General features: G+C 41.9%; 1 protein-coding gene across 1 annotated transcript; it reads left to right on the top strand.

Moving 5' to 3' along the window:
- The first annotated feature begins 9,468 nt into the window (after positions 1-9,468).
- On the top strand, positions 9,469-15,197 carry LOC106581808 (CD302 antigen). The gene is made up of 6 exons (XM_014164142.2): positions 9,469-9,856; positions 12,038-12,163; positions 12,324-12,434; positions 13,017-13,199; positions 13,548-13,571; positions 13,735-15,197. The coding sequence occupies exons 1-6, from the start codon at positions 9,766-9,768 to the stop codon at positions 13,932-13,934; spliced, it is 735 nt and encodes a 244-aa protein (XP_014019617.1). The 5' UTR covers positions 9,469-9,765; the 3' UTR covers positions 13,935-15,197.
- The last annotated feature ends 390 nt before the right edge of the window (positions 15,198-15,587 follow it).

Here is a 15,587-nt window from a genome sequence, read left to right as displayed (position 1 = left end):
GGGGAGTTTGATTAGACTGAATCTGGGTAAACCGGGCTACGGCCCGTTAGGTCACAGGGAAAAAGTGATGAAGGAGGAGTGCCCACCTCAAGTCGAGCATGCCCTGGCCATAATGTCCACAAAACAGCATGATGAATCATTCAGAAACATAAAACATGTATTTTCTATAAAATATATAGTAGTTTTCCTTGGGAATGCAGGTAAAGCAATATGAGTTTTCTATAAAGAGTAAACAAATTTGCATGTGGAAACACTGAATCCTAACTCATTACTCCACGTGCTTGACATACATCACTTTTGTTTTCAGCCGTCTTTGCCGTCGAATTTGACCAGGGCACCTGGCTCACCCCCGGAAGGCAGCCCGGTTTTAAAACGATTGCAATCAACACTAATCCGGTTCGCCCGGGGCATTAATCAAATCCCCTCATTGTCTTTAGCTATAAAGTTTTGTTTCACAGTCTTTGCCTCCTCCCTCCTTATTGCTGATCATTACCCCATCAATCCACTGTCTGTATTGGTTGTACTTAATTTTACCAATGGCAGCTGCTCCTGCTCTACATAAACATACATTTCTGAGTAAAAATGTTCAGTAACAATCAGAAGTAACAAGTGGAAGACAAATTACTTTGAAGATTAAAAAATATATTAGTAGCTTATTATTTTATATTTCCATACTGTGAAATGTGTCAAGAACAGAAAAATTGGAAGCATATCAGAAATTCAGCCTATCTTTGAAAGTGTATTATATTTTAACCTTTCTTTGAGTCTCCTTTTGTACGTAAATGATACCGGTAACCTCTGTTTCCACAGATAAGGTGCTGAATGAAAACAATTTCAGCAGTTACCGTTGACATAGCCTTTGCAGTGATTTTCTTATGGATCTTCCTCACAAAAACAAAAGCTTTCAGGAATGATTGGAGCGACAGCACAGCATGGCCTGTAAAGGCCTATCTCCTTACCAGAGACTGGCTCACCAAGGCCCGGAAGTGAGATTATTCCTACAGTACCAATTTCCTCATAGTACATGAGAATTCCAGTCATTTGCCTCAACACACTGACCTTACCTCACACAGAGTTGAGATTGACACCGCTGTCGCATACTATGAAGACGTGACACAAGTCCTCTTGAGACAGAGGGGAAATTTATGTATGTGGTCCATTACGGCAGCAAATGACATGCGTTATTTGTAACTTATTTTGTACATAATGTTTCTGCAACCGTATTTTACGGCAAAAAAAGAGCTTCTGGATATCAGGACAGCGATCACTCACCTCGGATTAGACAAAGATTTTTTACACAACAAAGACGACGCACAAGACATTCTCCAAACACCCCACAGGACCGACATCCCCGTTATTTGTAAGAGGAAGCGACACAGGTACAGAGGACAAAGAGCCGGATGCCTGGTCAGGACCCAGCGAAGGCGACTGGGAAAGCTGCCGTTACCGTCAATACTACTCGCCAACGTGCAATCGTTGGACAATAAATTAGACGATGTACGATCACGAATATCCTAACAACGGGACATCAAATTGTAATATCCTATGTTTCACGGAATCGTGGCTGAATGACGACATGGATATTCAGCTCGCGGGATATACTCTGCACCGGCAAGATAGAACAGCACACTCCGGTAAGACGAGGGGGGGGGGTGGTCTGTGTATATTTGAAAACAACAGCTGGTGCACAAAATCTAAGGAAGTCTCTAGATTTTGCTCGCCTGAAGTAGAGTATATTGTCATAAATTGCAGGCCACACTACTTGCCTAGAGAGTTTTCAGCTATACTTTTCGTGGCTGTTTATTTACCACCACAGACAGATGCTGGCACTAAGACCGCATTCAGTCAGCTGTATAAGGAAATAAGCAAACAGGAAACCACTCACCCAGAGGCGGCGCTCCTAGTGGCCGGAGATGCAGGGAAACTTAAATCAGTTCTACCAAATTTCTATCAACATGTTAAATGTGCAACCAGAGGGCAAACAATTCTAGATCACCTGTACTCCACACACAGAGACGTGTACAAAGCTCTCCCTCGCCCTCCATTTGGTAAATCCAACCACAACTCTATCCTCCTGATTCCTGCTTACAAGAAAAAATTAAAGCAGGAAGCACCAGTGACTCGGTCTATAAAAAAGTGGTCAGATGAAGCAGATGCTAAACTACAGGACTGTTTTGCTATCACAGACTGGAACATGTTCTAGGATTCTTCCGATGGCATTGAGGAGTACACAACATCAGTCACTGGCTTTATCAATAAGTGAATCGAGGACGTCGTCCCCACAGTGAGTGTACGTACATACCCCAACCAGAAGCCATGGATTACAGGCAACATTCGCACTGAGCTAAAGGGTAGAGCTGCCGCTTTCAAGGTGCGGGACTCTAACCCGGAAGCTTACAAGAAATCCTGCTATGCCCTGCAACGAACCATCAAACAGGCAAAGTGTCAATACAGGGCTAAGATTGAATCATACTACACCGGCTCCGACGCTCATCTTATGTGGCAGGGCTTGCAAACCATTACAGACTACAAAGGGAAGCACAGCTGCGAGCTGCCCAGTGACACGAGCCTACCAGACGAGCTAAATCACTTCTATGCTAGCTTCAAGGCAAGCAACACTGAGGCATGCATGAGAGCATCAGCTGTTCCGGACGACTGTGGGATCACGCTCTCCATAGCCGACGTGTGTAAGACCTTTAAACAGGTCAACATACACAAGGCTGCGGGGCCAGACGGATTACCAGGACGTGTGCTCCGGGCATGTGCTGACCAACTGGCAGGTGTCTTCACTGACATTTTCAACATGTCCCTGATTGAGTCTGTAATACCAACATGTTTCAAGTAGACCACCATAGTCCCTGTGCCCAAGAACACAAAGGCAACCTGCCTAAATGACTACAGACCCGTAGCACTCACGTCCGTAGCCATGAAGTGCTTTGAAAGGTTAGTAATGGCTCACATCAACACGATTATCCCAGAAACCTAGACCCACTCAAATTTGCATACCGCCCAAACAGATCCACAGATGATGCAATCTCTATTGCACTCCACACTGCCCTTTCTCACCTGGACAAAAGGAACACTTATGTGAGAATGCTATTCATTGACTACAGCTCAACGTTCAACACCATAGTACCCTCAAAGCTCATCACTAAGCTAAGGATCCTGGGACTAAACACCTCCCTCTGCAACTGGATCCTGGACTTCCTGACGGGCCGCCCCCAGGTGGTGAGGGTAGGTAGCAACACATCTGCCACGCTGATCCTCAACACTGGAGCTCCACAGTGGTGCGTGCTCAGTCCCCTCCTGTACTCCCTGTTCACCCACGACTGCATGGCAAGGCACGACTCCAACACCATCATTACGTTTGCAGACGACACAACAGTGGTAGGCCTGATCACCAACAACGATGAGACAGCCTATAGGGAGGAGGTCAGAGACCTGGCCGTGTGGTGCCAGAATAACAACCTATCCCTCAACGTAGCCAAGACTAAGGAGATGATTGTGGACTACAGGTAAAGGAGGACCGAGCACGCCCCCATTCTCATCTACGGGGCTGTAGTGGAGCAGGTTGAGAGCTTCAAGTTCCTCGACATCCACATCAACAACAAACTAGAATGGTCCAAACACACCAAGACAGTCGTGAAGAGGGCACAACAAAGCCTATTCCCCCTCAGGAAATTTAAAAGATTTGGCATGGGTCCTGAGATCCTCAAAAGGTTCTACAGCTACAACATCAAGAGCATCCTGACTGGTTGCATTACTGCCTGGTACGGCAATTGCTCGGCCTCTGACCGCAAGACACTACAGAGGGTAGTACGTACGGCCCAGTACATCACTGGGGCTAAGCTGCCTGCCATCCAGGACCTCTACACCAGGCTGTGTCAGAGGGAGATCCTAAAAATTGTCAAAGACCCCAGCCACCCCAGTCATAGACTGTTCTCTCTACTACCGCATGGCAAGCGGTACCGGAATGCCAAGTCTAGGACAAAAAGGCTTCTCAACAGTTTTTACCCTCAAGCCATAAGACTCCTGAACAAGTAATCAAATGGCTACCCGGACTATTTGCATTGTGTGCCTCCCCAAACCCTCTTTTTACGTTGCTGCTACTCTCTGTTTATCATGTATGCATAGTCACTTTAGCTATACATTCATGTACATACTACCTCAATTGGGCCGACCAACCAGTGCTCCCGCACATTGGCTAACCGGGCTATCTGCTTTGTGTCCCGCCACCCATCACCCGCCAACCCCGCTTTTACGCTACTGCTACTCTCTGTTCATCATATATGCATAGTCACTTTAACCATATCTACAAGTACATACTACCTCAATCAGCCTGACTAACCTGTGTATGTATGTAGCCTCGCTACTTTTATAGCCTCGCTACTGTATATAGCCTGTCTTTTTACCGTTGTTTTATTTCTTTACTTACCTATTGTTCACCTAACACCTTTTTTGCACTATTGGTTAGAGCCCGTAAGTAAGCATTTCACTGTAAGGTCTACACCTGTTGTACTCGGCGCACGTGACAAATAAACTTTGATTTGATTTGTACAGAAGCCTCAGGAAAAGGAAATTGGATAAATGGGGTAGAATCATGTCAATCCAGCCGAGTAATATAACTCTGACAATGCATCTTATCATTAACCTTTCGTCTGTTTTATTTCTCATCTTGTGCACTGTTTTGTAAATCAGCTATGGAAGCAATCTAATCAATATACCAGGACTCACTTCTCTAGTCTGTCCTTAGAATGCCTGAACAGGCCTTACTGTTGATGAGACATTCTGTTGAGTTGGACTTACAGTGTGTTTGGCATTAGCACATTCACAGCCCTGAGGGTGAGGGCAGTGTAGAGATTATCAACACCATGTCCTGGCCATGGTGTTAACATGCATGTCCCAATCTCAGCCAGTGTGAGTGGTGACAGGAGGGGGGCTACAGGGATGGGGGCTTGGGGAGGGCTGTGACCAGGCCTGGGTGGATAGTGGATGAGAGGGAGGATTAAGGGACGGGGGCTTGGAGAGGGCCATGGTGGCCAAGCCCTGGACTGGCAGATGGGTCTTCCTGGTCTCCTGCAGGGTGTGGTGCCACCCGACGGGAAACCGTGAGCAGCAGACAGACGAGGAGCCAGATCCATGCTGCAGCTGTCTGTGGCCTGCAGCCACCTGCGTCTAGCTGTTACAAGCCGGACACGCCTCTGCATCTACTACAGCTACGGCATACTACCCATTCTGCCCCTTTGTCTGTCTGCAGGTAATATGAGCGATCTCAACAAAGGTGTAATGATTGTGTGGTGATGTGTCGTCTTTGAAATAACCATGTCTTTAGTTCCATCGAAAAACGTGGCCTTTACACAGGGAGAGTACAAAGGGCTCTTTATCTTTTTGGGTTCTGGCAAGGTCTATCTCAGTGGAGCGTGAAATACGAGTGTTCTCTTTCTATGTGACCATTATTTATGATTTATTACATTCAACAGTCTGATGACTTTGAATGGATGGGTGTCTATGATTGCTCTTTCTGTCTTCGCTCACACAGGGTTCGATCTAAAATGGCTGTATGGTCTCAGGTCCTGGAGGGCTCCTGAAGATAATAACAGGGTATTCATGTTTTTTGTTATTTTTAGATGAGATGTCTACTGGACATATTTGCTAAGTGGGTTCATGTGAGTTACCAATCAGTCTTGTCCATTGCTACAGTAACTTGTCTTCACTTTAATTTAAAAAAAAAAGACATTCAGGCTGGCTGTTAAACCTCCAAAGAATCTCTGGCATTGCTGAAGCATTTCTGCAGTGGATATGCAGCAGACATCGTGTCTACGTTCCCTGTTGATTTTGTATTGTTTATTAATGTAGTGTCTCTAGTCTTTTGTCTAGTGCTGTGGCTTTCGTATACCCCACTGAGCTCTCTGCCATTCCAGCTCTCACCAACATTCTTCTCACTTCTTAATGTCTTGTGCCTTGTTTATTTTTCACTGGGAGCTTTGGATGAATTAATTAGACAATAATGTTATTCATCATTTGAGTCGTGGTAGGCCTACAAGTAAGGATTTGGCTATACAACCTAAGAATGGGTGGAATTCACTGTGCTTCTTATTTACATCCAATTGGTCAGTAATTTCAGTTGAATATATATGTAAAATATGTTCCTGTGTGACTGTGACATATTTATACTGTAATTTATTAAATAGAGAGGCACTCTGCAAGCTTTCAGGCAGCATGTTATCCTACTGGGTTGCAATCACTGAAATCTGTACAATTGATGTACTTATGGCACCATCTAGAGGACTTAATGGGTTATTCTGTAAATCAATGTCCTCCTGGGGCCCAACTCCTTTCTCAAAACAAAACATAACAATAAAACCACTTCTCCCTTAATTAACATGTTGTTTCCTTCTCCACAATCTATAATACAATTATATAGAATGAAATGCATGTACAATGATATTCTTCAACTTCCCAATAATTTTAGCTGGTGCATTAAAAATGTAAAAGGGAGTTGCTGCATAACCATTTGTTTTGACAAGCTTCAAACATACACTGAACTTTGCAAGCCTACTTTTTGAGGGAACATGTAAATTCAGGCACTGGCAGTGGTGGATTTACCATTAGGCAACTAAGGCAATTGCCTGGGGTCTCAAGTCATCAATGTGCCTCGTGATCTTGGCATACTTACAATAGTTGAATAATACATTATTTATCTCATCTTCCTCCTCTGCTTGAGGCCATCTTCTGCTTGTGAGTAATCTCCAATGTGCACTCTTAAGCAAATGGATCGTTTTTTCCCCTCCGAATTTGGCTGTAGCTTTTGAACGGTTGGTGATATTAGCTTTTACGACCCCATAACCGAAAGCTAATAACTGGAGTGGATATGCAGAAGACATCACGTCTATGTTCCCTGTTGATTTTTGTCTTGTTATTTCCCTCTACGATGCTCACAAGCAGTGCAAGACACGTTAGAAGGGATTGTGACAGAATCGCATCTTTCAGAGACGCATAAAGATGGCAGCCCCCATGCACTTTCCACAATCGCCGTATTGTACATTGCTCTCTCTTACTCTATTTTTGTATTGCCATTAGCACGGTATACATCAGGGCCGGCTCAAGACATAAGCGACATAAGCTGAACTCAGTCGGGGTCTCAACTTACTGTTGAGGGTTAGAATAGTAGAATACACAAAGTGCAAGTTCGAAATTTGGCTGTGGATCAGCAGTTTTTCTCTTGTTTTGTCAGTCACTGACAGTCACTCAATTAGCCTTTTCAGCAAACAATTTAGCTGACAGATATCATTAACATGGCATAAGGCATGCAAAATGTGTGGTTTTGCAGGAAATTTGCTTTAAAACTGCAACACAAAAAAGCTCCATCCCTTGGCAAAATTGGTAGAATTGCAGGAAATTAGCTTTAAATTTGCACAAATGTATCTCTGCCCCATGGCAAAATGAGTAGAATTGCATGAAATGTGATATAAAATTGAAACATTTTCTCTCCGCCGCATGGTCAATGTGTAGAACTGCAGAAAACTTGCTTTAAAACTGCAACATTTTCTCTACGCCCCATGTGTAGAATTGCAGGAAATGTACTTTCAAACGTACATTTTTCTCTCCACCATCAAGAGGGAGGCCCCCCAACCGAATCTCGCTTAGGGCCACCAAAAGGCTTGGGCCGGCCTTCGTATACATGATCACAATTTTAGCTTCAAGACCCCAGCCATTTGAAATAAACAAAAAAGTAGATTGTGCTGATTTATTGCCGCATTGAACCATGTAGTGCGCCATACTTTAAAAACTCAATGAATAATGCTAAAACAATGATGTCATATCTGAATTCTGACATCTGTATGCAATAATGCAGATCTTTTTTTCTACACACATAATTATTACCTAATACCTGATGATCTTCTCTGATGGTTTCCCGAACTTTCCAATACCTCTCTGATGTATTTCACTCACTTTGTGATGCAAATAAGAAATGTTACACCTTTCCCATATTCAAGTCAATTGACATATTTTCTTATTAGCCTTATGAACATAAAAACTTGGTTGCAGTTTGTATCTGTGCTAGAATGGTTTAAAAGTCCATAAAATGAACTAATATATATGTATTGGTTGATATTGCAAAGAAAATATCAGATATAGGTGTTGGCCCAGAATTTACACATCATGAATCCCTAAATTGAAAGTGTTAAAACAGAATAATTTTGCAAAATATTCTACCAGCTTTGCACAACTCTTACGGCAACAGATATCCAGGATCTTTGTCAAAATTGCTCACGCTCAGTAAATTTGGTTGGGAATCATTGATGGACAGCAATATTCAAACTTTGTCTCTGATTTTTCAAGCTAATCTAAGTCAGGACTGACACTGGACCACTCAGGAACACTCAACACCTCTTGGAAAGCCCTTCTGGTGTGTCTTAAAATGTTTGTAATTGTCCTGCTGAAAAATAAAACTCTATCCTAGGGTTAGATTTTCAGAAGACTGAGGGTTTTCTCTAACTTTTTACCTGGGCTTTGCTCCTTTCATATTTGTTTTTTATCCTGACAAACTCCCCAGTCCATGCCAGTGACAAGCATACCCATAACACTGCAATAGTAGATTTAATTTTAAGACAGCAAAATTTGAAGAATGTGCAAGGGGTTTGTAGACTTTCATAAGCGACTGCCCTTCTTTTAGCCCCCAAATTGCTTTTGACAAACAAATCGGTCTGGAAAATAATCTGTGCGGCCCGTTGAATTTTTTATCCCAGTGTGGCCCTCAAACCAAAATTATTGCCCACCCCTATTCTATGTGGTGATGCAAAGACATTTAGTAATAGAGGGCATTTCAAGTCTTTCCAGTTAGCATTTTCATTCTGATTCGTTCCCCTGAAATAGCTGGCTCTGAATAGTTCTTTGTTCAGCAGCCCTAGGCCTCATCCTGGGGCCTTCAAATCTGCCCCTTGGCACTGGGGCGAGTATTTACCACTATTTAAAGTTAGTGGGGTGGGATTTAATTTCAACGTGAGATGCTGCAACGTGGTCCGTTTAGTATGATATGTTACACTATTAGGTTACATTATGATTGGCACAGCGGTCGTACATACATCCCCCATGCGACTCGAACACGCAACCTTTACATTGCTAGACGGTCGTGGATTACGCCTGCCCATATAGTCTTTTTTTTTTTAAGGGATTAAACAAAAAAAATGTATTAACAAATATCAACAAACAAAAGAGGAATAGTCACATGCAAACAAGCATACAAACAAACTATTTACATTGCCAGGAGCGTTCCCGTATAGTCACATGCTCTATCTCAGACAGCACTGACACGATTTTGACAAAATTTGGGTGAATGAGGCGTCTTGCCACAGAAATTACACTGATTGGCCCAAGGTGGGAGAGCTATAGTAATTAACTGAAATGTGTTAGTCACAGGTGATATCTCAGTTGGCCCAAGAGGGGGGCGCGCTGCATCATTCGTGGGGGACGAAATGTTTTCTGTTGTCTTGCTTTTTGTTTAGTTTTGTATGTTGTTTCCCGGAAGTTAGAGGGTGTTAAAAGTTTTGGATTTCCCCCTTTTGTTTTCTGAGTACAGTAGTGGGCGGCAACAGAAATTCCTTTGAGGAGATAGGAAACTCCATTGGAATCATATTAACGTCCACTGTGTACCTTTTCTCGTTCGTAATATCTCTGGCGGCAATACAACTTTTCAGGAAGTAGTCCGTCCTAATACCACACCGAAGAAGAACATTTTGGAGCCATGATTTGGAGCTCGCAAACATGGAGTCACTGAAGAAATGTCGTCTTTGCCCCATATATTTATGCAATTTCCTTTTTGTTTTTGTTTGTTGGCAATATACTCTAGCTGGTGGTAAGTCGAGATAGTATATTTTTTTTCAATCAGAATTGTATTGTGTAAAACCGGGTGCGAAATGCTCTTTACTCATCGGTATTGTTCGAGAAAACTGGAAGTTGTGGTTCATTTTAAACTTGGACGAGAACCTTTCCACACAGTTTCCTGCTGAACAACTGTAACATTTTACTATTGCGTTGCGCACGATAATATTTCCTGCTTTATAGGGCTTCATATTTTTCTTCATATTTGCTAGTTTTTATTAGAAATACAGAAGGCTACCCTTCTGCATTGTGACTTGGCTTGTAACCAAGTTCGGACAACACGAGGTATAAGGTTGAAACAAACAATGTGACCCTAATTTACAAAGGAAGCAGGAAGTGTGTAGTCTAAAAACCATACTCAGTAAAATGTGCATAGACTATTCTCAAAGTGGGGCCACATACAAAATGTAAACAAACAATTAATTACATGGGGTTAGTGCCAGTACCAAATTTACAATTGCAGGGATATTGGAGTATTTGAAGTAGAAATTTACATTTAGGCAGGGATTAGGAGAAAGTGACTAGCAGGATTAATAGCAGTAAACAGTATGGAAGCAGCGTAAGTGGTGGTGTGGGTGGTGAGTGTGAGCACAAGAATGTCAGTGTAGGTGTGATAGGTGAATGGATATACATGTAAACAGGGCTGAAAAGTGACTAGTTGTAGGAATATATAAATAATTATGGTAATATATACATGTAAATAGGTGTAATGGTGATCACATTGCAATTGATTTCTATATGACAATTTAATTAGTGTGCCTGTTGATTTTCATGACACTATATTAATTTGGGAACAGGTCAAAACACATGAAACATTTATGGACATTTTGCTCGCTTGCTGTTAGTAGGTAATCCTGGGAGATAAGTGGGTTGTTGTTTTACCTGAAATGCACATGGTCCTTTTTTTGCTGGATCTTTGTAGAATTGAGTCACACCAAATTGTGTGTTCTCTACTCCGACAGTTAATCTACAGATAAAAAGGGAAACTCATTTAGTTTTATTTGATTAATCTCTCGTCGTTCACTCTTCTGTGGATTTTATATGATGGTTGGCAACCAACTTTAAGATGCATTACCGCCACCAACTGGATCATATTTTAGCGCCTGGCTACACAGACGCCTGCGAGCAGTTTGGATTAAATGATTGAATAACATGTATGTGTACATTTATTTTGCAGCGCATGCAACACGGGCGGTTTAGTCAGTATGTAACCCTGCATCTCAGTGCTAGAAATGTCACTACAGACACCCTGGTTCGAATCCAGGCTGTATCACAACCGGCTGTGATTGGGAGTCCCATAAGTCGGCGCACAATTGGCCCAGCGTCATCTGGTGTAGGCGTCATTGTACATAAGAATTTGTTCTTAACTGTCTTGCTTAGTTAAATAAAATAAAATCCATTGCATTACATTGAGCCATTGGACGTCCCATTTAGCCTTGTTAGGCAAATGCCCCGACACTGTCCAAAAGCTCCGTCTAGACGCAAATACGCCTCGCCGTTTTGGAAACATTTGGAACGTAACTTTTATATAAGCGAGAAATAATCATTTTTGATACAAAAGATACACTTAATTTACGCAGTTTAGGAAAGTTTCACCCGGCTGTATTTTGAGAAATGCATGCGATCCGGTCAAATGGAAATGCGAGCACAAGGTGAGAGGCTGTGTCATAGCTGAGGCAGTGTGCGAAAACAACCAGGTGCAACTTTGCTAAACTGCAAACAGTTGGTGTATCTTTTGCATTTGAAAGATTCTTTCTTGCTTATATGAAGGTTAAGTTCCAAGGCTTTGCAAAACCGTATCACTAGCAAGGATTAATCCAGTTTCTAAAGGTTAAAACAGAGTGCCGGTATTGTAGTTCACATGGAGCCAGCTGTCCTCCATACCATCAGGTGAGAACCCAAAGATGGGGACCGGCTATAAGCCATCTTGGGTTCTCGAGATGTAATGGATGTTGCACTGAAGTCTCTCTTGCTTAACAAAGTCAAACATACATCCTTGTTTGTCATTCACATCCCTACTGATAAAACGGTCACTTGCTTGACTAGTTTGTGCAGCTTGTTGGAAATGTATGTTGGACCAGGGACGCCTAACTTTGTTTGAAAGTGGATGTAGAAAACTATAGTGGTTTTGTCTCATGATTAACTCTCTGCACAGACTGTCCTGCAGATGGGCGCACCTGGGTGCCTTTCAGACAAAGATGCTACCACTTCGTCCATGGAGAAGAAGACGTGGCTAAAAGCTATACGATTGACGCTGCGAAAACCATCTGCTCAGGATATGGTACTCCGACGCCCCCCGATATGAAGTTGTCTTTTTATTACATAATGTTACACCTTTCTTATGTATTAGATGAAAGGCTATAATTGAACTGGAACTATTTCAAACTACTCTCAATGTTTGTTTTTCAATTGCCACAGATTGTCCCATGTTGTCTTTTTAGAACTGGTGAGTGTCCAAAGTGCAGAGGAGAATAATTTCATCATCAAGTACAGTCCGCAGGTGTGGAAAGGCAACGTACACGTGTGGCTGGGCATGTATTATGACAGTGACGGTAAGTACTTTTAGATGTACTAGAAAATATGACACCTCCGTATTATGAATGCTACTTTGCCATATCACTTGGTTGTACAGTATAATGCGGTCACTTTACCAACTGCCACAATCCATATTAAAGTAGGCCTTGGGATCAGTGTCGTTTGTAATATTTGTAACAATGAGTATTGTGAGTACATTTCTTTGCTAATAAGGTCCATCAGGTCTTGTACACTCTGTCAGTAGTGCCAAAACTGCCTGGAAAGAGTTTTGGTTTTGTTAAGCATGGATAATGCAGCTGTCCCATTTTGGAACTGCACAATGTCAGGAAATCCTGTTTTTATGAAGCTCTGTGTTACAGGAGGTTAAAAAAAAGAAACTCAAAGAAACTGTGATCCACACCCAGTTATTAACGGCTTTCATGTGAAAAAGAAAAAGCAGACGCCACTGATTTTATTTGAACAGGGTTGTTTTGACTGTGTAACTTCTCTAGGACAATATATTTTTGAGGGGTTATGAAAGAAAGGTGAACTTAAGAGGGAGAATAAGTGGTCATTGCTATTTTTCTAAATTTGATGTCTTTGTTTATTTGTCTGATAAGATGAGGACTTTAAGTGGCAAGATGAAACGGGTCTGAGCTTTAATAACTGGGGGAATAGCTCCAGTGAGTCTGAATTGATTCCCATGGACACCTGTGTGGCCATGCACAGCAGCACAGGGGAGTGGGAGAAAGTCAGCTGTGTCGAAGACCCAGAGAATGGCGTGGTCTGTGAAACTGCTGAAAGTAAGGCCCTATTTTTAGCAGCATTTGTGAACCATAACCTTTCTTACTCTTAAGAGACGGGACACACCATAACGAACGTCATCCGTGCGCAGTAGGCGGCCGTCAAATAGCCTCTGACAACCGAATATTGGCCGTCATTTTCTTTTAATTTCCCAACAATTACACATTTTGAATCGCAGGTGATCTACGTTATGGTGTGTCCTGCTTCTAATAGCCCAGTTGACATAAATCCACTGCAGCAATATGTTGTTTTGTCAGTTTGATTAACAAGTGGTTGCAGATTTATGTTAATTTTCATTTCTGAGTTTTAGTCATGTTTCACTGATATGTTGTTGCTTTCTTCTTCAGAAGCAGAGAAATATGGCAAACCTGGTAAGTGAAGTGAAGCCATTTTCCATTTTGTTTTTAGATAGCCATACAGTCATAGAAATAGACTGAATAGAACAGGCGCCCTGGCGCGTTCTATTCATTATATTTCTATAAATACAGTAAGCTCAATGGTGACCTATCCCTGCATTGTTTTTTGTGAACTCAGCTCCCAGTCCACTGCTTTCAGCTCTGGTAATTCTCAGTGTGATCGGCATCATGGGGATCTCGGCAGTCTTTTGGTTCCTGCACCAGAAGCACCGACACGGTACCGTCCTCACGTCATTCGAGTACCACCCCCCATTCAGGTCTCCCACCTCTGACGAGGCCTGCCTAGTGGAGACCGAGGAGACTGATGACATGGCTTAGTGGAAGTCCTCTTAGATTATGCTGTGTGCAGTCACTCTTGGAGGAGCGGAGTAGGAGAGAAAAAGGTGACCTTAATTGAGACGGGTTCCATTGTCCAGAAGAGATGATTTGACAGATAAAATAACATGGTGCTATGGAATGACACGTGGCAACTTTTACCACCAACTAGAGCCACCGTCTGCTTAGGTCCTTTACACTATTGCCTGTCTGAATGGACTCCTTTATGGATATTGGGTCCGTCTGCTTTTTTTGAAGATGTATTATTTTAATTATGGATGTTTGTGTTCGCCGAACAGGATCCTAATGAAAGTGTGTTTTCAGAAAACTTTCCTTCAGAAACTCTGGTTTCATAGTTCAGGGTGCCCTAAAGTCCATTGCTGTGAATGTAGACTATCATTTGCTTGCAGTTACAATTGATTCAATATTGAATTTTGAGAATCACTGTTTTCAATCTTCAAAGACATTCGGTCTCCTGTTGTTTTTGTCTGCATACAATTTGTGATCTTTGTACCGCATGGCGAGTCCGATTGAGATAAGTTATCAAACATCTTCATGTTCTATTGCCCTTGTAAGTGTTCATATTTTTCAATGATTTCATCTCTTCCTCTAGTGTCCAGGCTTCAAATGTCTTAGTTCTTGATTTAAGAGATGAATACAAGTAATTGAAATTACAGAGGGATAATCCATCATTTATATCTCAAACAAACAGATTAAGGCTTGTCAAAGAGCCAGATTCAACCAGTGTGCATTTTCTCAAAAAAAGGAATCTTGGCGGTCCTGTCCCCCATTGTTTGCATGCTGCTGTAACTTAGTTCAAAGCATTCTTTATGGCGATTGTCAATGTACTGACGAGCTTTTACAGATGATTACATTTATAATAGATACAATTTTTTTTGGTGCGTTAGTCTGTAGTGACATGCATAAACGTCTATTCATGGGAGAAAACATTTTAGAGTGAGGATTGTTTGCCTTTGACCTGAACCATCTCCTTGTTCCAACTTCCTAAATAATCATTTATTTTTTACAAAGCTATTAATCCACATTCTTATTGACTAATTTTGATATGGTCAGTGCTTTTACTAATGCATTAGTGATACAGTATGTTACAGTTTGGAGTGGGCCTAAAAATGTGTATTGACAGAACTACACCCTCGTAAGGTCTTTGAATGTCTGTGAAAGCTTTTTGCTAATTACTGTGCAATATTAATTTAATTTGGCTTTAGCTAAGCCCTATTTGTTATTCAAAATAAAGTTTGGAAATCACCTGTGAGTTATGGGCCTGTTTTTTTGTTTTTTACACTGACTTGTGTGTGCGTCTCATTTTGTGGGCAAACATGGTTACCTTGTGCTTGTTTTGAGATTTCATAATAGATGATATTGCAGTCAAAGTAGTTGTGTTCATATTGCTTCTTTGACAAGTCTTGACAATTTGCAGTTGTCATACTGACACAGAACAAGTTGACATGGTTAGCAATGTTACATAGTTCATTAATGGAATCTTAAAGTAATCCCTCATCAAGCTGTGTTTACACAAGCAGCCCAATTCTGATATTTTTCTCACTAATTGGTATTTTGATCAATCAGATTGGCTGTGAAAAGATCTGTGATTGGTCAAAAGACCAACTAGTGGAAGAAAATATCAGAATGAGTTAT

The sequence above is a fragment of the Salmo salar genome, chromosome ssa21 (assembly GCF_905237065.1).
Source record: "Salmo salar chromosome ssa21, Ssal_v3.1, whole genome shotgun sequence".
Taxonomy (NCBI): Eukaryota; Metazoa; Chordata; class Actinopteri; order Salmoniformes; family Salmonidae; genus Salmo; species Salmo salar.
Note: the sequence above shows the minus strand (reverse complement) of the source record. Positions and strands in the feature narration are given on the sequence as shown.

What these genes read in the sequence shown, in the direction of transcription:
- LOC106581808 (XM_014164142.2), top strand. Translation starts at nt 9,766, where the DNA reads ATGGAGTCACTGAAGAAATGTCGTCTTTGCCCCATATATTTATGCAAT. An exon ending in GGTCTGTGAAACTGCTGAAA is followed by an intron (nt 13,200 to 13,547) that starts GTAAGGCCCTAT and finishes TTTCTTCTTCAG; the next exon opens with AAGCAGAGAAATATGGCAAA. An exon ending in AGAGAAATATGGCAAACCTG is followed by an intron (nt 13,572 to 13,734) that starts GTAAGTGAAGTG and finishes TTGTGAACTCAG; the next exon opens with CTCCCAGTCCACTGCTTTCA.